This window comes from Leopardus geoffroyi, chromosome A1 (genome assembly GCF_018350155.1).
Source record: "Leopardus geoffroyi isolate Oge1 chromosome A1, O.geoffroyi_Oge1_pat1.0, whole genome shotgun sequence".
Classification (NCBI taxonomy): domain Eukaryota; kingdom Metazoa; phylum Chordata; class Mammalia; order Carnivora; family Felidae; genus Leopardus; species Leopardus geoffroyi.
In genome coordinates this window covers 211,551,437-211,568,820 of record NC_059326.1, presented here as the reverse complement: position 1 = coordinate 211,568,820, position 17,384 = coordinate 211,551,437, and the positions used below count along the sequence as shown (strand labels likewise).

At 39.3% G+C, this 17,384-nt stretch overlaps 1 protein-coding gene across 3 annotated transcripts in view; it reads left to right on the top strand.

Moving 5' to 3' along the window:
• Positions 1-15,919, top strand: part of DNAJC21 (DnaJ heat shock protein family (Hsp40) member C21) — a 32,459-nt gene extending 16,540 nt beyond the window's left edge. Inside the window, exons 8-13 of one of the 3 annotated variants that reach the window (XR_006702192.1) lie at positions 1,315-1,473; positions 1,901-1,943; positions 5,649-5,821; positions 11,478-11,553; positions 12,062-12,457; positions 15,331-15,919. Coding sequence is in view for 2 of the 3 variants with exons in the window: in XM_045440507.1 (XP_045296463.1) it covers positions 1,315-1,473; positions 1,901-1,943; positions 5,649-5,821; positions 11,478-11,553; positions 12,062-12,226 (616 nt within the window). In the remaining variant the exon portion in view is untranslated. Of the gene's footprint in view, positions 1-1,314; positions 1,474-1,900; positions 1,944-5,648; positions 5,822-11,477; positions 11,554-12,061; positions 12,545-15,330 lie in introns of those variants that run through there. The other 2 variants (XM_045440507.1, XM_045440516.1) reach the window with 2 other exon arrangements.
• Positions 15,920-17,384: the final 1,465 nt, after the last annotated feature.

The following is a 17,384-nucleotide window of genomic DNA, read 5'->3' as shown; positions in this document are numbered from 1 at the left end:
TGGTTGAGTGACTTCAGCTAAAGTCACAATCTCATGGTTCATGAGTTTGAGCCTACGTTGGTCTCTGCAGACACTGAAGAGCCTGCTCGGGATTCTGTCTCCCTCTTCCTGCCCCTCCCCCACTCTCACACACTCTCTCTCAAAAATAACCGATTAAAGTTAGGCAAATATATTGCTCCTCATCACAGTTTTCTAGATTTGGCATTCATTGATGATTTTACCTTGTACCAGTTGCCACCGTAATGGTCCCAAAAGGGGGCTTTTCTGGTACCAGTGCTCCTGCTATATTATTAGTCCTCATTTGGTCTTCTGCTATAAATAAGAGCCCTGCCTTTCCTCTGTCTATTATCAGTATGAATTTGTGAATTTTTTTCAATGTTTTATAATTTATTATTGTACTTTTCATGCTCAAACTTTTCCAGATATGGTTAGTGAGAGTTCCTTCAAGGTGGCTCCTTGAAGAACATCCCAGGTGTTCTTTTGAGCACTTACCTTCTGGTACAGGATGTTCCAATTTCTCCAAGGAAACATGGTCTGAAGGAAAATTTTAGTGGAGAGGAAGAGTAGCAACTCAAACTAGAAAACCACAACTCTGAACAAGTGAGATGAAGTTGATAGTGACATAGTTTCCCACTTTTCTTGTCCATCTAATGACTCGGTACTTCAGTGTTGTCAACTCAGTTTGTGAAGTGTTACTTAGTGGTCCACAGATGCACTGAAAGAGACGCGGCTCGTGGAGTTTTATGCAGAGGAGGACAGGTGTGTGTGAACTCACACTTAGGATGGTAGGAGTGAGGAGGGAGAGCCCTCTGGAGGAGGTGAAAGACAGTTACTGATAAAAGCAAAAGGAGGTGAACTACTCTTGTACTTCAAGCCTTCACGTCGTAACCCAAGGGGCCTTCCTTTTTAAGTTGAATGTCATCCTGTAATTTCCCAGGATCTCTCGAAGCCCACAGCACACTCTGGAACGTGTCAGCGCTTGGCAGATACTCGGTGATTAGGAGGAAATGGTGGGGAAGACTTGAATCTTAAGGACTGGAAAATTAAAATAATAGAATTTGCCCCCCCCCCAAAAAAATTTTTTTTTGAAGAAAATCTGTAGATAGAAGGACAGCTGGAGGGGAAATACTGGATACAGGGAAAAACAACTACTGCCTGACAGGTCCTGACACGGTCTTTCTGGGTCTCTCTCTGGTATCACCAATAGTTTGCTTACTTGGAAAAATAAATTTTAACGTGGTTGCACGTATTCAGCCACATATTTGTGCACATGTGACTTCTCTTGCAGTTACTTACAACAGATTGTTATTTCAGCATGAGGAATCATGAAAAATCAAAGAAGCATCGGGAAATGGTTGCCTTGTTAAAACAACAGTTGGAGGAGGAGGAAGAAAATTTCTCAGGACCTCAAACTGATGAAAATCCGTTGAATGCCAATTCTGAGGACGATCTAGAAGATGCACCAAAACAAAAGTACTTCTAAAAATGTTATTAAACATACTTATAATGTTAGAGATGAGATTGCACTTAAATGCTGTCTTATCTGAAAGTAGTTATTCTGTTATGCTAATATTTTCCACATGTTTTTCTACTTAAGGGAACTTACAAAATTGAAATGGGTAAAGCATGATGTCAAGAATAGTTTATATAGAATATTTTTTGACTGTTAAAAGCAGTTTTATACCTAGGTAATTGACATGTTAATTACTGTCAGTGGAACCACTGTTACAATTTTCTAAAATGATAATGTGAATGTTTTCTTTTTAATATCTTATAGTATTAAATACTTTTAGTACTTTACTTCTCTCTGTGTCAGTAGTGTTGTAGTATTTTTTTTGTTTCATTTAGCAGGTAGTCACAGAGTTAAGTATTTGACGTTTTGATTCATATTTGTTCACAGGCTTTCTAAAAAACAGAAGAAAAAGAAACAGAAACCAGCACAGGTATGTTGAAAAGTTTTATTAAATATCAAATTTAAAGATAGAGTGCTTTTGTTTATTCAGTAGAGTCTGCTTTAAGGAGAGGGACTTTCAGTATAATTTTGTTGGTTATAAAATGGATTGAAGGGAATTGAAAATATTTTCTTTTGTCATCCTTTTTTCTCCATTAATATGCATGTAGCTAATTTACTTAATTTCTGTGTCAGTGTGTTTTAAAATTTGTCAAGTGGAATTAATTCCCTAATAGTAATTAGCTGAGTGATCATATTTTAAAAATATTGGGACGTGTGATGACTGGGTTTTTAGATGAGGACAACAATTAAAACCAGAAATATGTGAAAATCTTAGGTTTGGTTATTGTATATCTAAGTTTCTTTTTCCAACAACATAAGTGAAATTTTGTAAAAGGAATATTTGGTTAGACGTGTGTAAGGATTGTGATTCTTGAAAAAATGTTTCTTAATATTATTCAGAAATTTAAATCATTTAAATATTTCACACCTGACATCTAAATCCAATCTCTCTTATGAATATTTTTAAGTTGTGGCACCTGGGTGGCTTAGTTGGTTAAGTGTTAGACTCTTGATTTTGGCTCAGGTCATAATCTCATGGTCATGAGATTGAGCCCTGCATTGGGCTTGGAGCTGACAGAGTGGAGCCTGTTTGGGATTCTCTTTCTCCCTCTCTGCCCCTTCCCCACTCTCGCTTTCAGATAAACATTTTAAAAATATTTTAAAATAAAAGGTTATTATGTTGTTATATATGCGTAACAATCCTAGGGATGTATAAAAAGGGGGCTTGTCCATTTTACTAAGGATATTTGGTCGTTCTAAAGGGAATAGAATTGATTCTTACGCTATTTTAATATAATCTAATTCTGTTAGTTTATATTAGGTTTTAAATATTATACTTCTTTTTGAAAACTGAAAATATTTTCTAATATGTATTTTTTAAATGTTTGTTTATTTTGAGAGAGAGCGAGAGAGAGCATGCATGATGCAAGCAGGGGAGGGGCAGAGAGAGGATCCCAAGCAGGCTCTGCACTGGCAGTGCAGAGCCCGATGTGGGGCTCAAACTCAATAACTGTGAGATCACGACTTGAGCCCAAATCAAGAGTCAAATGCTTAACCAACTGAGCCACCCAGGCGCCCCAAAAGCTGAAAATATTTTTAAGAAAACTTAGTTAACACATTAATAATTTTTCATAAAACTTTAGATTTGGCTTATCTATTTAAATGGTAGTATGTTTGAAAATTTTTGTTTTATGTTCCAAAAATGATACGTGACATGTGAATTAATCACTTAAAATTTGTGACTTGGAACTTTTGCTTCAATTATAAAACCACATAGCAAGTTGTATGTTCCTTCATAAAATGACTCATCTTCCACCCAAAGATTACAGTTATTAGAACACTTCCTCTGGCCTTTGTGTGTGCCAAAACTACTAGAATAAGGACAAAACAAGAGGGATTTATACCTAAGCCAAGCCTACCTTGTCTTGAATCATGAAGGCCAAGTCCTATAGATTGACGTAATAGACACACGTATCTTTATATTCTTACCAATGAAAATGCTTTGTTTACTACCCCATTTTTCCTCTCCAAAGCTGTGTTTCTTTATACTAATACCTCGTGTTGATTTCTCATTCTATCAGGAAGAAAGCCCCAGTTGAGACCTAGTTTTATGTAGTATTTTTCCTGATGTTTTCGCAGTTCTTTCTGATGGGAGGGTAGCACAGAGACATGAACTGGTAGATTGAAGAGCAGGAGGCAGCAAATACAGAGAATCAGGAGGCGTCAGACTGGAAAAGTTTTCTGTATGGTCAGAAAAAGAAAACAGCATGAGCCAACAAGATTGTGAAGGAAAACCCAGAAAACTGAGATTGAATGTGAACAAATGGCCCTGGCTGACAGAAAGGAGGAATCCAAGTAACTTTTGAACACAGTACTCTGAACACCCTCCATGAGTCACGTTCTAAAGACAAAATTAACTACAAGATAAAAAAATCTTGAACTCTACTTAGTAGACATTTTGGTAGTAATATTATTACTAGAAATGTGTGACCTGAGTCTAATCATGAGGAAACAGGCAAAGCCAAACTGTGGGAACAAAGCAGCCATCCAATTGTCAATATCATGAAAGACCAAAAAAAAAAAGAAAAGGAAAGAAAAAAGTAGGCTCTGGTTCTAGAATAAAGGAGATTAAAGAGATACGACAACTAAGCACAACGTGTGGTCCTTGACTCTAGCCCCTGTTGGGGCTTACAAGGAAAGGACATTATTGGGTTGTGAATATGGCTTATGTAGCAGATACCATCAGTGCTAAGGTCTTCAGTAGGAAGAGGGTAGTGTGGAAATGTAGGAGCATGTTTTTGTTCTTACAAGATACATGGTGAAGTGTCATGATATCTGCCTGCAACTTACTTTCATAGTTCTGGGGTGGGGGAAGGTGTGTGTTCAGAGACCAGCGAGGAAGGGATAGGGGAGAGCAAATGTGGTAAAATGTTGCCTCAAACCAGAACAACAAAAAAATACAGTGGCAGGGGTGCCTGGGTGGCTCAGTCAAGTTAAGCGTCAGACTCTTGATTTCAGCTCAGGTCATGATCCCACTGTTTGTGACATGGAGCCCCACATGGGACTGTGCTGTCAGTGCAGGGCCTCCTTGGGATTTTCTCTCTCTCCCTGTCTTTCTCTCTGCCTCTCCCGCGATTGTGCGTGCTCTCTCTCTCTCTGTCTCAGTCAAGAATAAGGAAAAAACAAAGCACGGTTGCACTTAGTGAGGATATGTTTGCCAAGTTTTGTCTTTTTTTATAATGCTTATTTTGTTTTTTTTTCTTCTTTCTCTTATAACTATAAAAGTAATAGTTGGGGCACCTGGGTGGCTCAGTTGGTTAAGTGTCTGACTCTTGATTTTGGCTCAGGTCATGATCTCACAGTCATGAGATCAAGCCCTACATGGGGCTTTGCTGGGTGTGGAGCCTGCTTAGTATTCTGTCTTCCTTTGCCCTTTCCCCACTTGCTTGCTCTGTCTCTCTCTCTCCAAAAAAAAAGTAATAGTTGCTCATTGCAGATCATCTGGAAACCAGAAAATGATAAATATCATCCCTAATTCTGCCTATAGATATTACTTACTATTGAATTAAATTATAACCAGACATTATATACAATTTTCTCTTTTACATTTTTGCTAATAGGTTGTATTTTTCTACAAAATTGAATCGGTAACTTTGCAAACGTGATTTTTTAAGAGCTTCATCATTCCCTTCATATATTCAACCATTCACTTGATGAACATATGGATTGTTTCCAATTTTTCCCTAGTTTAATATTTCTGTAATGACTACTAGTGTTTTTTGTGTTGTTTTTTTTTTTTTTTTAAGTTTATTTATTTATTTTGAGAGAGCACGAGCTGGGGAGGGGCAGAGAGAGAGGGAGAGAGAGAGAATCCCAGGCAGGCTCAGCACCGTCGGTTCAGTCCCACGAACCATGAGATCATGACCTGAGCTGAAATCAAATCAGACGCTCAACCAACTGAGCAACCCCAGCATCCTTCACCCCTCATGTTTTAAATTGCTAGCTGTTTCTCCTTTTTATTTCCTGAAGATATGCTCCTCCAGAGTGTACGGGACCTTATAATTGATTATAACTATTTGGCAACATAAGAAGCTGGGATTATTATTTTGTAATGCATATATGTTTTATGACCTAGAATTATGATGATAATTTCAATGAAAATGGAACTGGAGAAGGAGTAAAGGTTGAGTCAGAAGATACCAACTTAAATCAAGACCATGCCAAAGAATTCGAATGTAGTCCCCAAGAAAACATCAGTGCCACTGAGACTGTTGAACGATGTGATGACCCTAAAAGTGAAGCTAAAAAGTAAGTCAAGTTGATGGTGTTTTCTAATTAACGTTGGTAGTAAGAATGCCTTCTCATAGATCAGATAACATCCCGCCCGCAGTTACGAAGTAGGTCATGTATATCCGTGACTTCCACGTTACCCACACAGACAGGTGCAGCATGTGGGGAAGAGGATACTGGAGGAATGGGTTCACGGACATTTCAGCAATATGGCCCAAATCAGAAAGTCGCTTTGATTCAGTTTTCATCCTGTTGAGGTCTTATTTTGTCCCGAATCTGTAATCCTTGGCACTCAAGTGAGAACAAGGCTCCTGATGAGGCCGCACCCCACTTGCCTGCAGCATCGCTGACTGTGTCTCCATGCTCACGGTGGTCCTCCTGAGTCTGGCCCCACAGTGCAGGTCATTAGGATTCATACCGCAGCCTGGGGCCTTCCTGCTGGAAGGAGCCCTGGAATTTTGGTGCTGCACAAGGTCTTAGTGGCTGCCAGAGGAAGGTTCTTCTCAAGGGAGATAGCATTCCTTGTCCTCCCCTTCCTGCCTTGTCTTTCTTCTCTCCATCCTCTGTTCCTCTAGAGCAGAGAATTAATTTCTTATCCCTCGAGGAAAGATCTGAACAGTAAGTAACCTCAGGTCCCTGTCTAGGACCATGAGAAAGGGTTCAATTGACCCAGTAGAGTGGGAGCCTGAGTTGCAAATGCTGAACACCAGAGCACCAGCGAAGGGGCAGTGAGTGCACTTGGGGGTTTAGGAATTCAGGGGGCATCAGTGAGGGACACAGGACAGAGGCCTGGGCTAGGGCTATAGCTGTAGGAAAAGGAAGGAGAGGAACCACACAAACCGGTAAAGTGTTTCAGCTGTGTTTCAACTGATGTAAGTAAATTCGTTAATGTTTGTGTCAACTTTTCACATCTTTTTTTTAATTAATTTTTTAAATTTAAATCCAAGTTACTTAACATATAATGTAATAATTTCAAGAATAGAATTTAGTGATTCATCACTTACTTATAATACCCAGTGCTCATCCCAACACGTGCCCTCCTTAATGCCCTTCACCCATTTAACCCATCTCCCCACCCAACACCCCTCCAGCAACCCTCAGTTTGTTCTTTGCATTTAAGTCTCTTATGATCTGTCTCTTCCCTTCCCCTGTGTTCATCTGTTTTGTTTCTTAAATTCCACATGTGAATGAAATCATGTGATACTTGTCTTTTCTCTAATTTCGCTTAGCATCATACACTCTAATTCCATCCACATTGCTGCCAATGGCAAGGTTTCCTTTTTTTTTTTTTTTTTTTGATTGCCAAGTAGTATTCCATTGTATATGTATATACACATCTTTATTCATCAGTTGATGGACATTTGGGATCTTTCCGTACTTTGGCTGTTGTCAATGCTGCTATAAACATTGTGGTACATGTGCCCCTTCAAATCAGCACTCCTATATCCTTTGGATAAGTACCTAGTAGTGCAATTGCTGGGTTGTAGGGTAGTTCTATTTTTAATTTTTTGAGGAACCTCCACACTGTTTCCAGAGTGGCTGTACCAGGTTGGATTCCCACCAGCAGTGCAAAAGGGTTCCTCTTTCTACACATCCTCACCAACATGTGTTGTTGCTTGAGTTGTTAAATGTTAGCCATTTTAACAGATGTGAAGTGCTATGTCATTGTGGTTTTAATTTGTATTTTCCTGATGATGAGTGATGTTGAGCATTTTTTCATGTGTCCGTTAGTCATCTGGATGTCTTCTTTGGAAAAGTGTCTATTCATGTCTTTTGCCCATTTCTTCACTGAATTATTTGATTTTTGGGTGTTGAGTTTGGTAAGTTCTTTATAGATTTTGGATCCTAACCCTTTATCTGATAAGTCATTTGCAAATATCTTCTTCCATTCCATTGATGCCTTTTAGTTTTGCTGTTTTCTTTTGCTGTGCAGAAGCTTTTAAGCTTGATGAGATCCCAGTAGTTCATTTTTTATTTTGTTTCTCTTGCTTCTGGAGACGTGTTGAATAAGAAGTTGCTGGAGCGCCTGGGTCGCTCAGTCGGTTAAGAAGTTGCTGAGGCCAAGGTCAAAGAGGTTGTTGCCTGGTTTCTTCTCTAGGATATAGATGGCTTCCTGTCATACATATAGCTCTTTCATCCATTTTGAGTTTATTTTTGTGTATGGTGTAAGTGGTCCAGGTTCATTGTTTTGCACGTCGCTGTCCAGTTTTCCCAACACCATTTGCTGAAGAGATTGTCATTTTTCCATTGGATTTTCTTTCCTGCTTTGTCAAAGATTGGTTGGCCATACATCTGTGGGTCCATTTCTGGGTTCTCTTTTCTGTCCCATTGATTTGAGTGTCTGTTTTTGTGCCAGTACCATGCTGTCTTGATGATTACAGCTTTGTAATACAGCTTGAAGTCTGGGATTGTGATACCTCCTGCTTTTTTTTTTTTTTTTTTTTTTCTTCAGGATTGCTTTGGCTATTCAGGGTCTTTTCTCGTTCCATTCAAATTTTAGGATTGTTCTAGCTCTGTGAAGAATGCTGGTGTTATTTTGGTTGGGATTGCATTGAATATGTAGATTGCTTTGGGTAGTATCAACATTTTAACAGTACTTTTTCTTCTATTCCATGAGTGTGGAATGTTTTTCCATATTTTTGTGTTGTCTTCAATTTCTTTCATAAGATTTCTATTGTTTTCAGTGTATGGATTTTTCACCTCTTTGTTTAGGTTTATTCATAGGTATTTTATGGTTTTGGGTGCAATTGTAAATGGGATCAATTCCTTGACTTCTCTTTCTGCTGCTTCATTCTTGGTGTATAGAAATGCAACCAATTTCTGTACATTGATTTTATATCCTGTGACTTTGCTGAATTCATGGATCAGTTCTGGAAGTTTGTGGGTGGAGTCTTTTGAGTGTTTCACACAGAGTATCATATCATCTGTGAAGAGTAAATTAAAAGTTTGACTTCCTCCTTACTGATTTGGATGCCTTTTGTTTCTTTGTTGTCTGATTGCTGAGGCCAGGACTTCCAACACTATGTTAAACAACAGTGGCAAGAGCGGACATCCCTGTCGTGTTCCTGACCTTAGAGGGAAAGCTCTCATTTTTTCCCCATTGAGGCTGTTATTAGCAGGTGGCTCTTATACTTTCTTTTGATGTGATGTATCACATTGATTTGCAGATATTGAACCAGCCCTGCATCCCAAGAATAAATCGTACTTGATTGTGGTGAATGATTCTTTTAATGTATTGTTGGATCCAGTTTGCTAGTGTCTTGGGAATTTTTGCATCCATGTTCATAAGGGAAATTGGTCTGTAGCTTTCCTTTTGAGTAGGGTCTTTGAAGCTTCTGGGTGAAGCTGCTCTGCTTCGTCAATCCTTGCCATTGTGGCATCCATTCAAGATTATAACATTTTGATTATAACATTTTAAATTCTGGCCTGACTAGATTTTATTTCTTTTATCTCCACAGAAAGGGATTCTCTGGTGTCTTCTATGCGTTTTTCAACCTCAGCTAGTATTCTTATTATCGTGGTTCTCAATTCTAGTTCAGACATCTTGCTTATTATCTGCATTAAGTCCCTGGCTGTTGTTTCTTCCTGTTCTTTCTTTTGGGGTGAATTCCTTCATCTTGTCATTTTGGAAGAAGAAAAAAAAATTAATAAAATAAAACATTGAAATTGAAAAATTTAAAAACAAGAAAAATAAAGGGAAGCTAGATCCTTAGGTGTGTTTCGGTCTCCATGTTGAAAGAAGCTTGATAAAATAGGGAAAAAGGGGAAAGGGAAAAAAATGGAAGAAAAAGTTTGGAAATTAAAATATAATAAAGAAAATGAAATAGAGTAATAAATTTAAGAAAATAAAGTAAAAAAAATTGAAATAAAATTTTCTCTTTCAGTATCCAAGAAAGAGAAAGAAAAGAAAGGAAAAAACCCCAGAATTTAAGCAAAAATAGAAACAAAGAAAACAAATAAATGAACTAGCAAACAAAATGAAACCCGAATGAAGTTACATCCAGTTTCCCCTAGAACTGAAACTATGAAACCTTCTAATAGCCTGTACACTAAGCAGGTGGTTTTGACCTCTGCTGGTCTTCTAGGGGATGAGCTTGGACGGTGTGGTTGGGCAGGGCTTGGTGTAATGGCTCCGTTCTCCAGTATGTGGCACCACTTAACTTACTGGAGTGGATTGGTATGGCGTGCATGCATGTGCACACATGGGGTTGCGTGGGAGAGGTGAAAGTGGCTTCACCCAGCTCCTAGTCTCTGGCTCAGGAACTTTGTACTCTCACTGACCCATGATCAAGCACCCCTTCTTTGTCTCAGGCCTCTGTCCACAGCCCACCTCTACCCTGTCCGTGTCCAAGCCGTCCACCTGCCAGACAGCACCTTCCTCCAGAGTTTTATCTCAGATGGGGTTGTGTTTCAAAACCCCGCACTTCAAAGACCCCCATGGCTCAGACCCACTCCGACGCTATGGGGGAGGGTCTTGCTGAGGAATGGCCGGGTGCTGGCTTGTCCCAGAAAACGTTCATGTGATGGCACAGCAGCAGAAGTTCAGAGGTTGTGGCAAATCACAACACACAGCAAGCACCAGGTTTCACTGTACTCTGCATCTTTGTCCCAATACCAGCAAATATGGCTGCTCTCTGGGGTCTGCTGGGACCTTTGCCTGTGTGGAGGCCGTATGCCCTCTACCAAATGCTCTCTAAGCAGGGGACCCACTTCTCCCTGTATGGGACAGAGACCCCTGAGACCTTGCTGCCTGCTCCTGGGGATTCACCCGCTTCCTCACCTGAGCACTGCCAGGTACTGAGCTCCGGAACTTCAGACTCTGTGCTCCACTGTTTATAGAATCCTAATGGTATTGAAACCCCCTTCTTTCTCCCCATCAGTAATTTTGGGGAACAGATTTCCTGTTCAGTCCTCTGCGAGCGTTCTCACTCTCTCTTTCTCTTTCTCTCCAGCTGCTTCCGGGGGAGTGCTTTTATTGCACGATACTGCTGTGCCACACTCTCCCCCTTTCTGTCCTTTCTCTGCAGAAACGGCTCCCTACGCTCCACGGCTTTTCTCTCCCCCAATTCATGTCTCTGCAATGCATACCCGCCTAATTCTGTGGCTCAAGTTACTGTTGTGTTAATCCTCAGATCAGTTTCCTAGTTGTTCAAAATGGTTTGTTGCTGATTTTTGTTTTTGGGGACGAGACGAGCTCAGGATCTACATACTACTCTACCATCTTAACTCCCTCCTCAAATTTGACATCACATGTGATCTCTAAATCTGCTCTTTAAAGCAGTTCATTTGAGATGTGAAAATTAATTAGGTTGGCCATAAAAATTAGTGAATTAGCCCTTAAAGTGCATGTCACTCTTTTGAATCTTCTTGGGAGCAAGGTAGCAATTAAAAGGGATACGTTATTGGGGCGCCTGGGTGGCTCAGTTGGTTGAGCGTCCGACTTCGGCTGAGGTCATGATCTCACAGTCTGTGAGTTCGAGCCCCACGTCGGGCTGTGTGCTGACAGCTCAGAGCCTGGAACCTGTTTCAGATTCTGTGTCTCCCTCTCTCTCTCTGACCTTCCCCCTTTAATGCTCTCTCTCTCTGTCTCAAAAATAAATAAATGTTTAAAAAAAAAAAAAAAAAGGGATACGTTATTATTGGATCATATAGAATTATTTCATTTATTTTCCAGTGCTCCTAAACCCAAAGGAAAGAAAGCCAAAGATATGAAGAAATCTGTCAAAGTACCTGCTGAACAACAGGCAGTGGTAGGTCAAAGTCATATTGACATGTTTTCAGTAGACCTTGTTTAAGTAATTTAAATTCTTAATTCTAATTCTAAAGACATAAGTATTTGGTGAACCCTTCTGCACCTACTGTATATATAGGTGTGGGTCCATCAACAGTTTTTCTTGGTGGATGTAGCATGTATAGATAGATGTGTCATTGTTTTTCTTTAAAAAGCACATTGGAAATACCAAACTGTACTAAAACAGTTACTGTTCTGTTTTCCATTACTTTGAAATCTAAAACCTTGATCTGGTCCATATGGTACATGCTATTGAATGTCTCAGGACTCTTTTAAAGTTGATGGTGCTGGCTGATGGGACTTAACTTCTAAGAACAGCTGCCTCTTTGGAAGCCTGTCTTGGTGGCTGTCATTTTGATAAAAGTTGTTTATTTTGAATTATTTGATATTTAATCTCAACGTGAAAACATAAATCACTGCACTTAGGTAGTAACACTTTAATTGATGTATTTTTTTTCTCTCTTCAGAGTGATGTTCTTATCAGCTGTACAACCTGCCATAGTGAATTTCCATCCCGGAATAAACTTTTTGACCATCTGAAGGCCACAGGTCATGCGAGAGCACCTTCATCATGTTCTTTAAACAGTGTAACAAGTAGTCGAAGCAAGAAAGAGAAACGTAAAAACAGATAGAAATTCTGTCAACACTTTTTCTTTTTGATTGTTTCTAGATTTTAAAACCAAAAACTGAACTGAAATCATCTAAACAGTTAAAATTTCAGTGATCTGCAATTTATTGCATTGTGGAAGATTATTTTTTATCTTGTAAAAACATTTTTTCGTTTAATATATATATTTTTAAACATTTCATTAATGGTTGAATTCTACTTTGCCATCTGAATTGACTTGAATGTCTCAAAACAGGTAAATATTGTAAAGTATGCATTCTTGATTTCTCTTGGCTCATGTGAACAGAAATGTACAGGGAGAATTAAATTATTTTAACACATACAGATGCTCCTTTCTGTTTTGTTTTGTGGAATTCACATAGTATTTTCACATGATTCAATGCTTTTGTATTGTTATACTTCATGATCTGTCAAAGACTCAGATTGTTTTAAAATCATTGTAGAGTTTTTTTTTTTCCCACTTGATAACATGACTCCAGTTCTGACTTTCAAATTATTTCTAAATAATCTATTGTTGATTACTGTATTATTTTCTTCAAGGACAGTGATAGATAGAAACAAATTGAGCATACATAGTTATGTTTCAAGACTAATACCTCTTCATGGTGTCACTGTTGATTTTGAGATTTTATAGGTAATTATCAGTAAGGTAGATCTTTGGTGTTTTGCTCTGATTTAAATTGTGGAGGTGGAAGCAAATTAATGAATATGTTGCTTCCTTCTTTGACACAGTGACAGCCATAAAGCATTATGGATCAAGGTGGTGGATGGTTCAGATTTTATACCAACTTTTTAAAAAAGGATATTCTGCCTTGGGGTTTGTTTTTTCACTATTTTCAAAAGTTTTTAATTTTGTTTTTTTCATTATTTAATGGAAGACACTTTTTAATAAAAGTTTTTTCATAGGGCTGATATTTATGCCATGCATTCTATAGCAAAGATGAATATTGACTCAAAGGAAATCTGGAGAATTGTTGAAAGTGAGTGTGGTCAAGTATACGGACCAGTAATGAGCCAGATTTTAGGATGAGGGTGGATTAAGTCGGCAGTTCTTCTAATTGGCCTTGAGAGTAACTCTGAACTCACTAGCTTAAAATATATACTTTCTGTTGAGCGAAGTTCTCTCCTTATGTCCTTGAATCCTCAAATGAAGGAATCTTCAATTATGCATGAGCTCTAGAACCTGAGTCTCCGATGGCAAGGACTTTCCTGGAAGTCTCATGGGATAGTATTGAGCTCAATCATTCTGTGGGCTTGACTTGAAAATATGCATTTGTATTTTAATTTTTAACTGTTTCCTTCTTCATTTAGAGACATAAGTAGATTCTCTTTATCTTTTTTCCTTTTTGTTTCTAACTTCTATCACTAACTTCTCCTAATTGACATTTCGTGTCCTTTTCTTGTCCCTTCAGGGAGAATAGCAGCCAGGTCAGAGGGCTCTTCCTCCCAGGCTTGATCTGAAAACGTGCCCCCCTCCTCTAACAGAACGAGGTGGATTGGCTGTAATTATGAATAGGAATATTGATGAGCAGGAGGACATACTGATCACATGTACACTAAAAATGTGAAGTCCTCTTGAAATGCCCTATAAATGCCCTTCAGACTTCCCTTGCTTTCGCTTGTAACCACCATGCAGGTGTTCGGTTTCTGCTTCATGTGAGGGTTGGTAGGGCTTACTTGTCACTTTTATTCTGATTGGCAAAACTCAACCAGATTTTGAAGGGATCTTCATCAGCTGTGATTAAAAGTTAGAGCTCATTTGTAGTCCTATGCATGTAATGTTGACCAGTTGTTTAACTTCTCCGAATTTCTTTCTCCTCATCTCTAACAGTTCTTAGCATAGTATTGTCTCCATTTATCTTACAGGATTATTACAAAGGGCAGATAAGATAGTATTATGAAAGTGCTTTCTAAATACAAAAGCTTTATATAGAATGTTGAATTTAAATGCGTTAAATCTTTTTAAGTTAAATTTAGTTGAATTAAATGTGTATTAAGTTTTATGGGAATGTCCTTCCTATATACTAATCTGTTTCTGAAGAGGAAAACAGCAACATGTATTATGCTGAAAGTAAAAGGTTATTTTTGGTGAATCATAGACATTCTATTTCATTTGTCTGAAGGAAAACAGAATAGTCTAAAATACACGAGCACATACCTTACATTGATCTCATTAAAGGTCAGTAGTAACCATCACCTTGACTGAAATAAGTTGACGTATGGAAGATGGATGGAATGCAGGTTCTGTGAGGAGAGGGTTAGGGCAGATCCCATATTCTCTCCGTAATTCATTGAGTGGCACCAAAGCTGGGGTTCTCTAGAAAGCCCAGTGAGACTTTTTCTGTTTCAAAATAGGAGCAGTATCCTTACTTAGCAAAAGTACACGATGGGAAAATAGAACTGCATCAAAATAAAAGCTCTTTGTAGGATGGTAGGCAGCACGAGTAAAAAGACAAGTCTCAGACTGGGAGAAGTTGTTTGCAATATGTATAAGTGACAGGATTAGTATCCAGAATACATGAAAAAGTCCCTCCTACAAATCAGTGAGCAAATGACAACCATATATTAATTAATACCTCAGTTCTCAGACTTTTTTGGTCTCGACCTCTTCACACACTTAAAAATTGAGAACTCCACAGAGTGTGTGTGTGTTTAGGTTCTATCTATTGATACTTACTCTCCTAGAAATTAAAATAGAAGAATTTTTAAAGTATTAAAAATAGTACAGGTTATGAAATTACACAGTTATGAAAAAGAACTTTCGAAGTTTAATGAGAGGAATTGGCTTAACATTTCTGAAAACTTCTTTGTCTAGCTTAATGAAAGACAGCCGGATTCTCAAATTGGCTTCTGCAGTCGGTCTGTTGCTCTGTGTTTGGTTAAAATATATGAAGAAAATGGAGCTTCACATGGGTCGGAAATTGGAAAAGGAAGGACTTTGGGGGCCAGTCTGGAATCCCCAGGGTCCTCACATGACACCGAGACCACATTAGAAAAGTGAATAAAAATTTGAACAGAAAAAACTTGAATAGTTTAAAAATATGAAAAGATGATCATTGTTACTGATAACCAGGGGACTATGACTTAATTTTTATTTCATGCTTTCAGACCGGCAGAAGGCAAAAAGTCACAAGATCAAGATTGAATGTTAGGATGAAGAAATGAAAATTGATTTCTTCTGAAGTAAAATTGATTCAGTTCGATGATGTCTGTGAAAGTTGAAGATATGGATAGCCTGTGACCCTTGGCTCTGTGACCCTGGGCACATAACTAGAGTCTCCCTTCTCAGAGTCCACAGAGCTGCAGTGTGGACTTCACCTGGGAACTCTCTCTGGAGTGCAGCTCTCAGGTTCCGCCCGGGACTTGCCGTGTGACCATCTGTTGTTAACAAGATTTCTCAGGGGATTCCTACCCTCCTTGAAGCTTGAGGAGCAGTACTCAGGGACCGTTGCGTGTGTGTACAGGGCACATTATTACTACATGGATGCTCACAGCTGAATTGTTTTAAAATACTTAAATGTCCATGAACAAGACAATGGGTAAACTGAGGCCTATTTATAAGTGGGCAAACAATTGAGCAGTTAAAATGAGGGAACTTGATCTATGATATCAGTGGCTAGCTGTTGAAAAAATGTTGGGTGAGAATAAGCCGATCAGAAGATGAAACGTATGCCATTTATAAAGTTTTTAAAAATACTGTTGTTGTCTATGAAGAGAAAGTAGAGAAACCTCGCTGGGAAGCACTGATGAGAAAAGTAATCGCCTCCGGAAAAGAAGGGAGAGGAACGGAATCGGTGCGGCAGCAGGAGGGACCTCATCTGAGTCCTTTTTTTCTCAGATCTGGAGGAAAATATTAGCATTTGTTATTTCTGGATGGTGGGTAGTGAGGGTCTGTTAAGCCGATTTTCATGAAATACTCCAAACAGAACTCTGAGTTAATGTTTCCCTTCTGGCCAGCAGAAAATACACCCTCACGAAAGGGGAGAGGAAGGGTTTAAGATCTCCATTTTACTCCTGGCATGTTTTGTAAGCACGTGGTGGAAGAGGCTTTTACAGCCTCTCAGTCCCCTTCTTCCCTCAAACTCTGATCTCTCGTTGGCACAAAGCCACCCAGCACATAACGATCATCTTCCCAGCCTCCCGACAGCTAGGTGTTAGTGAGTTCTGGCCAGTGATTGGAGCAACTCTTGGGACGTGCCCTTCAAGGCGAGGGATGTCTTTATTCCTTCCTCTTGCGGGCTTACAGGAAGAGGTAGCAGCCGGAGCTCTAAGCCCAGTCTGGGACCACGAGTCCTTCCGGGGCAGAGCAACTAAAGCACAGGAACTTGACGCCTCAGAGGGACTCTCCAAGCCCCAGACTACCTACCTCTGCACCCCAGAGAAATCTCCCACGTTACAGAAGCCTCTGTTGTTTGGGGCTTTGGGTCACAGGTGACTCAAGCCCTGACTGATTCGGCATGTGCACGGTCACCTAAATGAGAGGTATGACTTCAACAGTGGCCAGGACATGGGCTCTTAACTCTGGAAGGGCTTAGATCAAATTCCAATGCCAGCATTAACTAGATGACCTTGGGCAAGTCGACTATTCAAACACTTTAAGCCTTTTTTTTTTTTTTTTTTTTAAATCCGTAAACTAGGGATGAGACCAACCTTGCAGAACTGTAAAGGTTAAAGCTTTAGGGGTGAGCACCACGCCTGCACATCCTAGGCATTCAGTATCTGCTAACCATTACTTCTTTCCAATGACCTCTTCTGCTTTAAGTTTTCTTGCTTTAGCGTCACCTGGGTGGCTCAGTCGGTTAAGCATCTGACTTTGGCTCAGGTCATGATCTCGTGGTTCGTGAGCTCAAGCCCCACATTGGGCTTTCTGCTGTCAGCAGAGAGCCTGCTTTGGATTCTCTGTCTCCCTCTCTCTCTGCCCCCCCCCCCAAATAAAATAAACATTAAAAAAAATCGTTTTCTTGCTTTAACTGTTGTCTTTAATTTCTGAAATAATCCAAACAATGAAGTGGTAATGTGGGGAGAGGTCCATGATTATATCGATCATCTAGTGTATTAAAAAAGAAAAGTACTACTGTATATGTTAAAACTCTTTCTGGCCTAATGGGGAAAAAATCTGTATAGGCTGAAGCTGACAATTTGCTATTTCAGTGCTGTTGTGT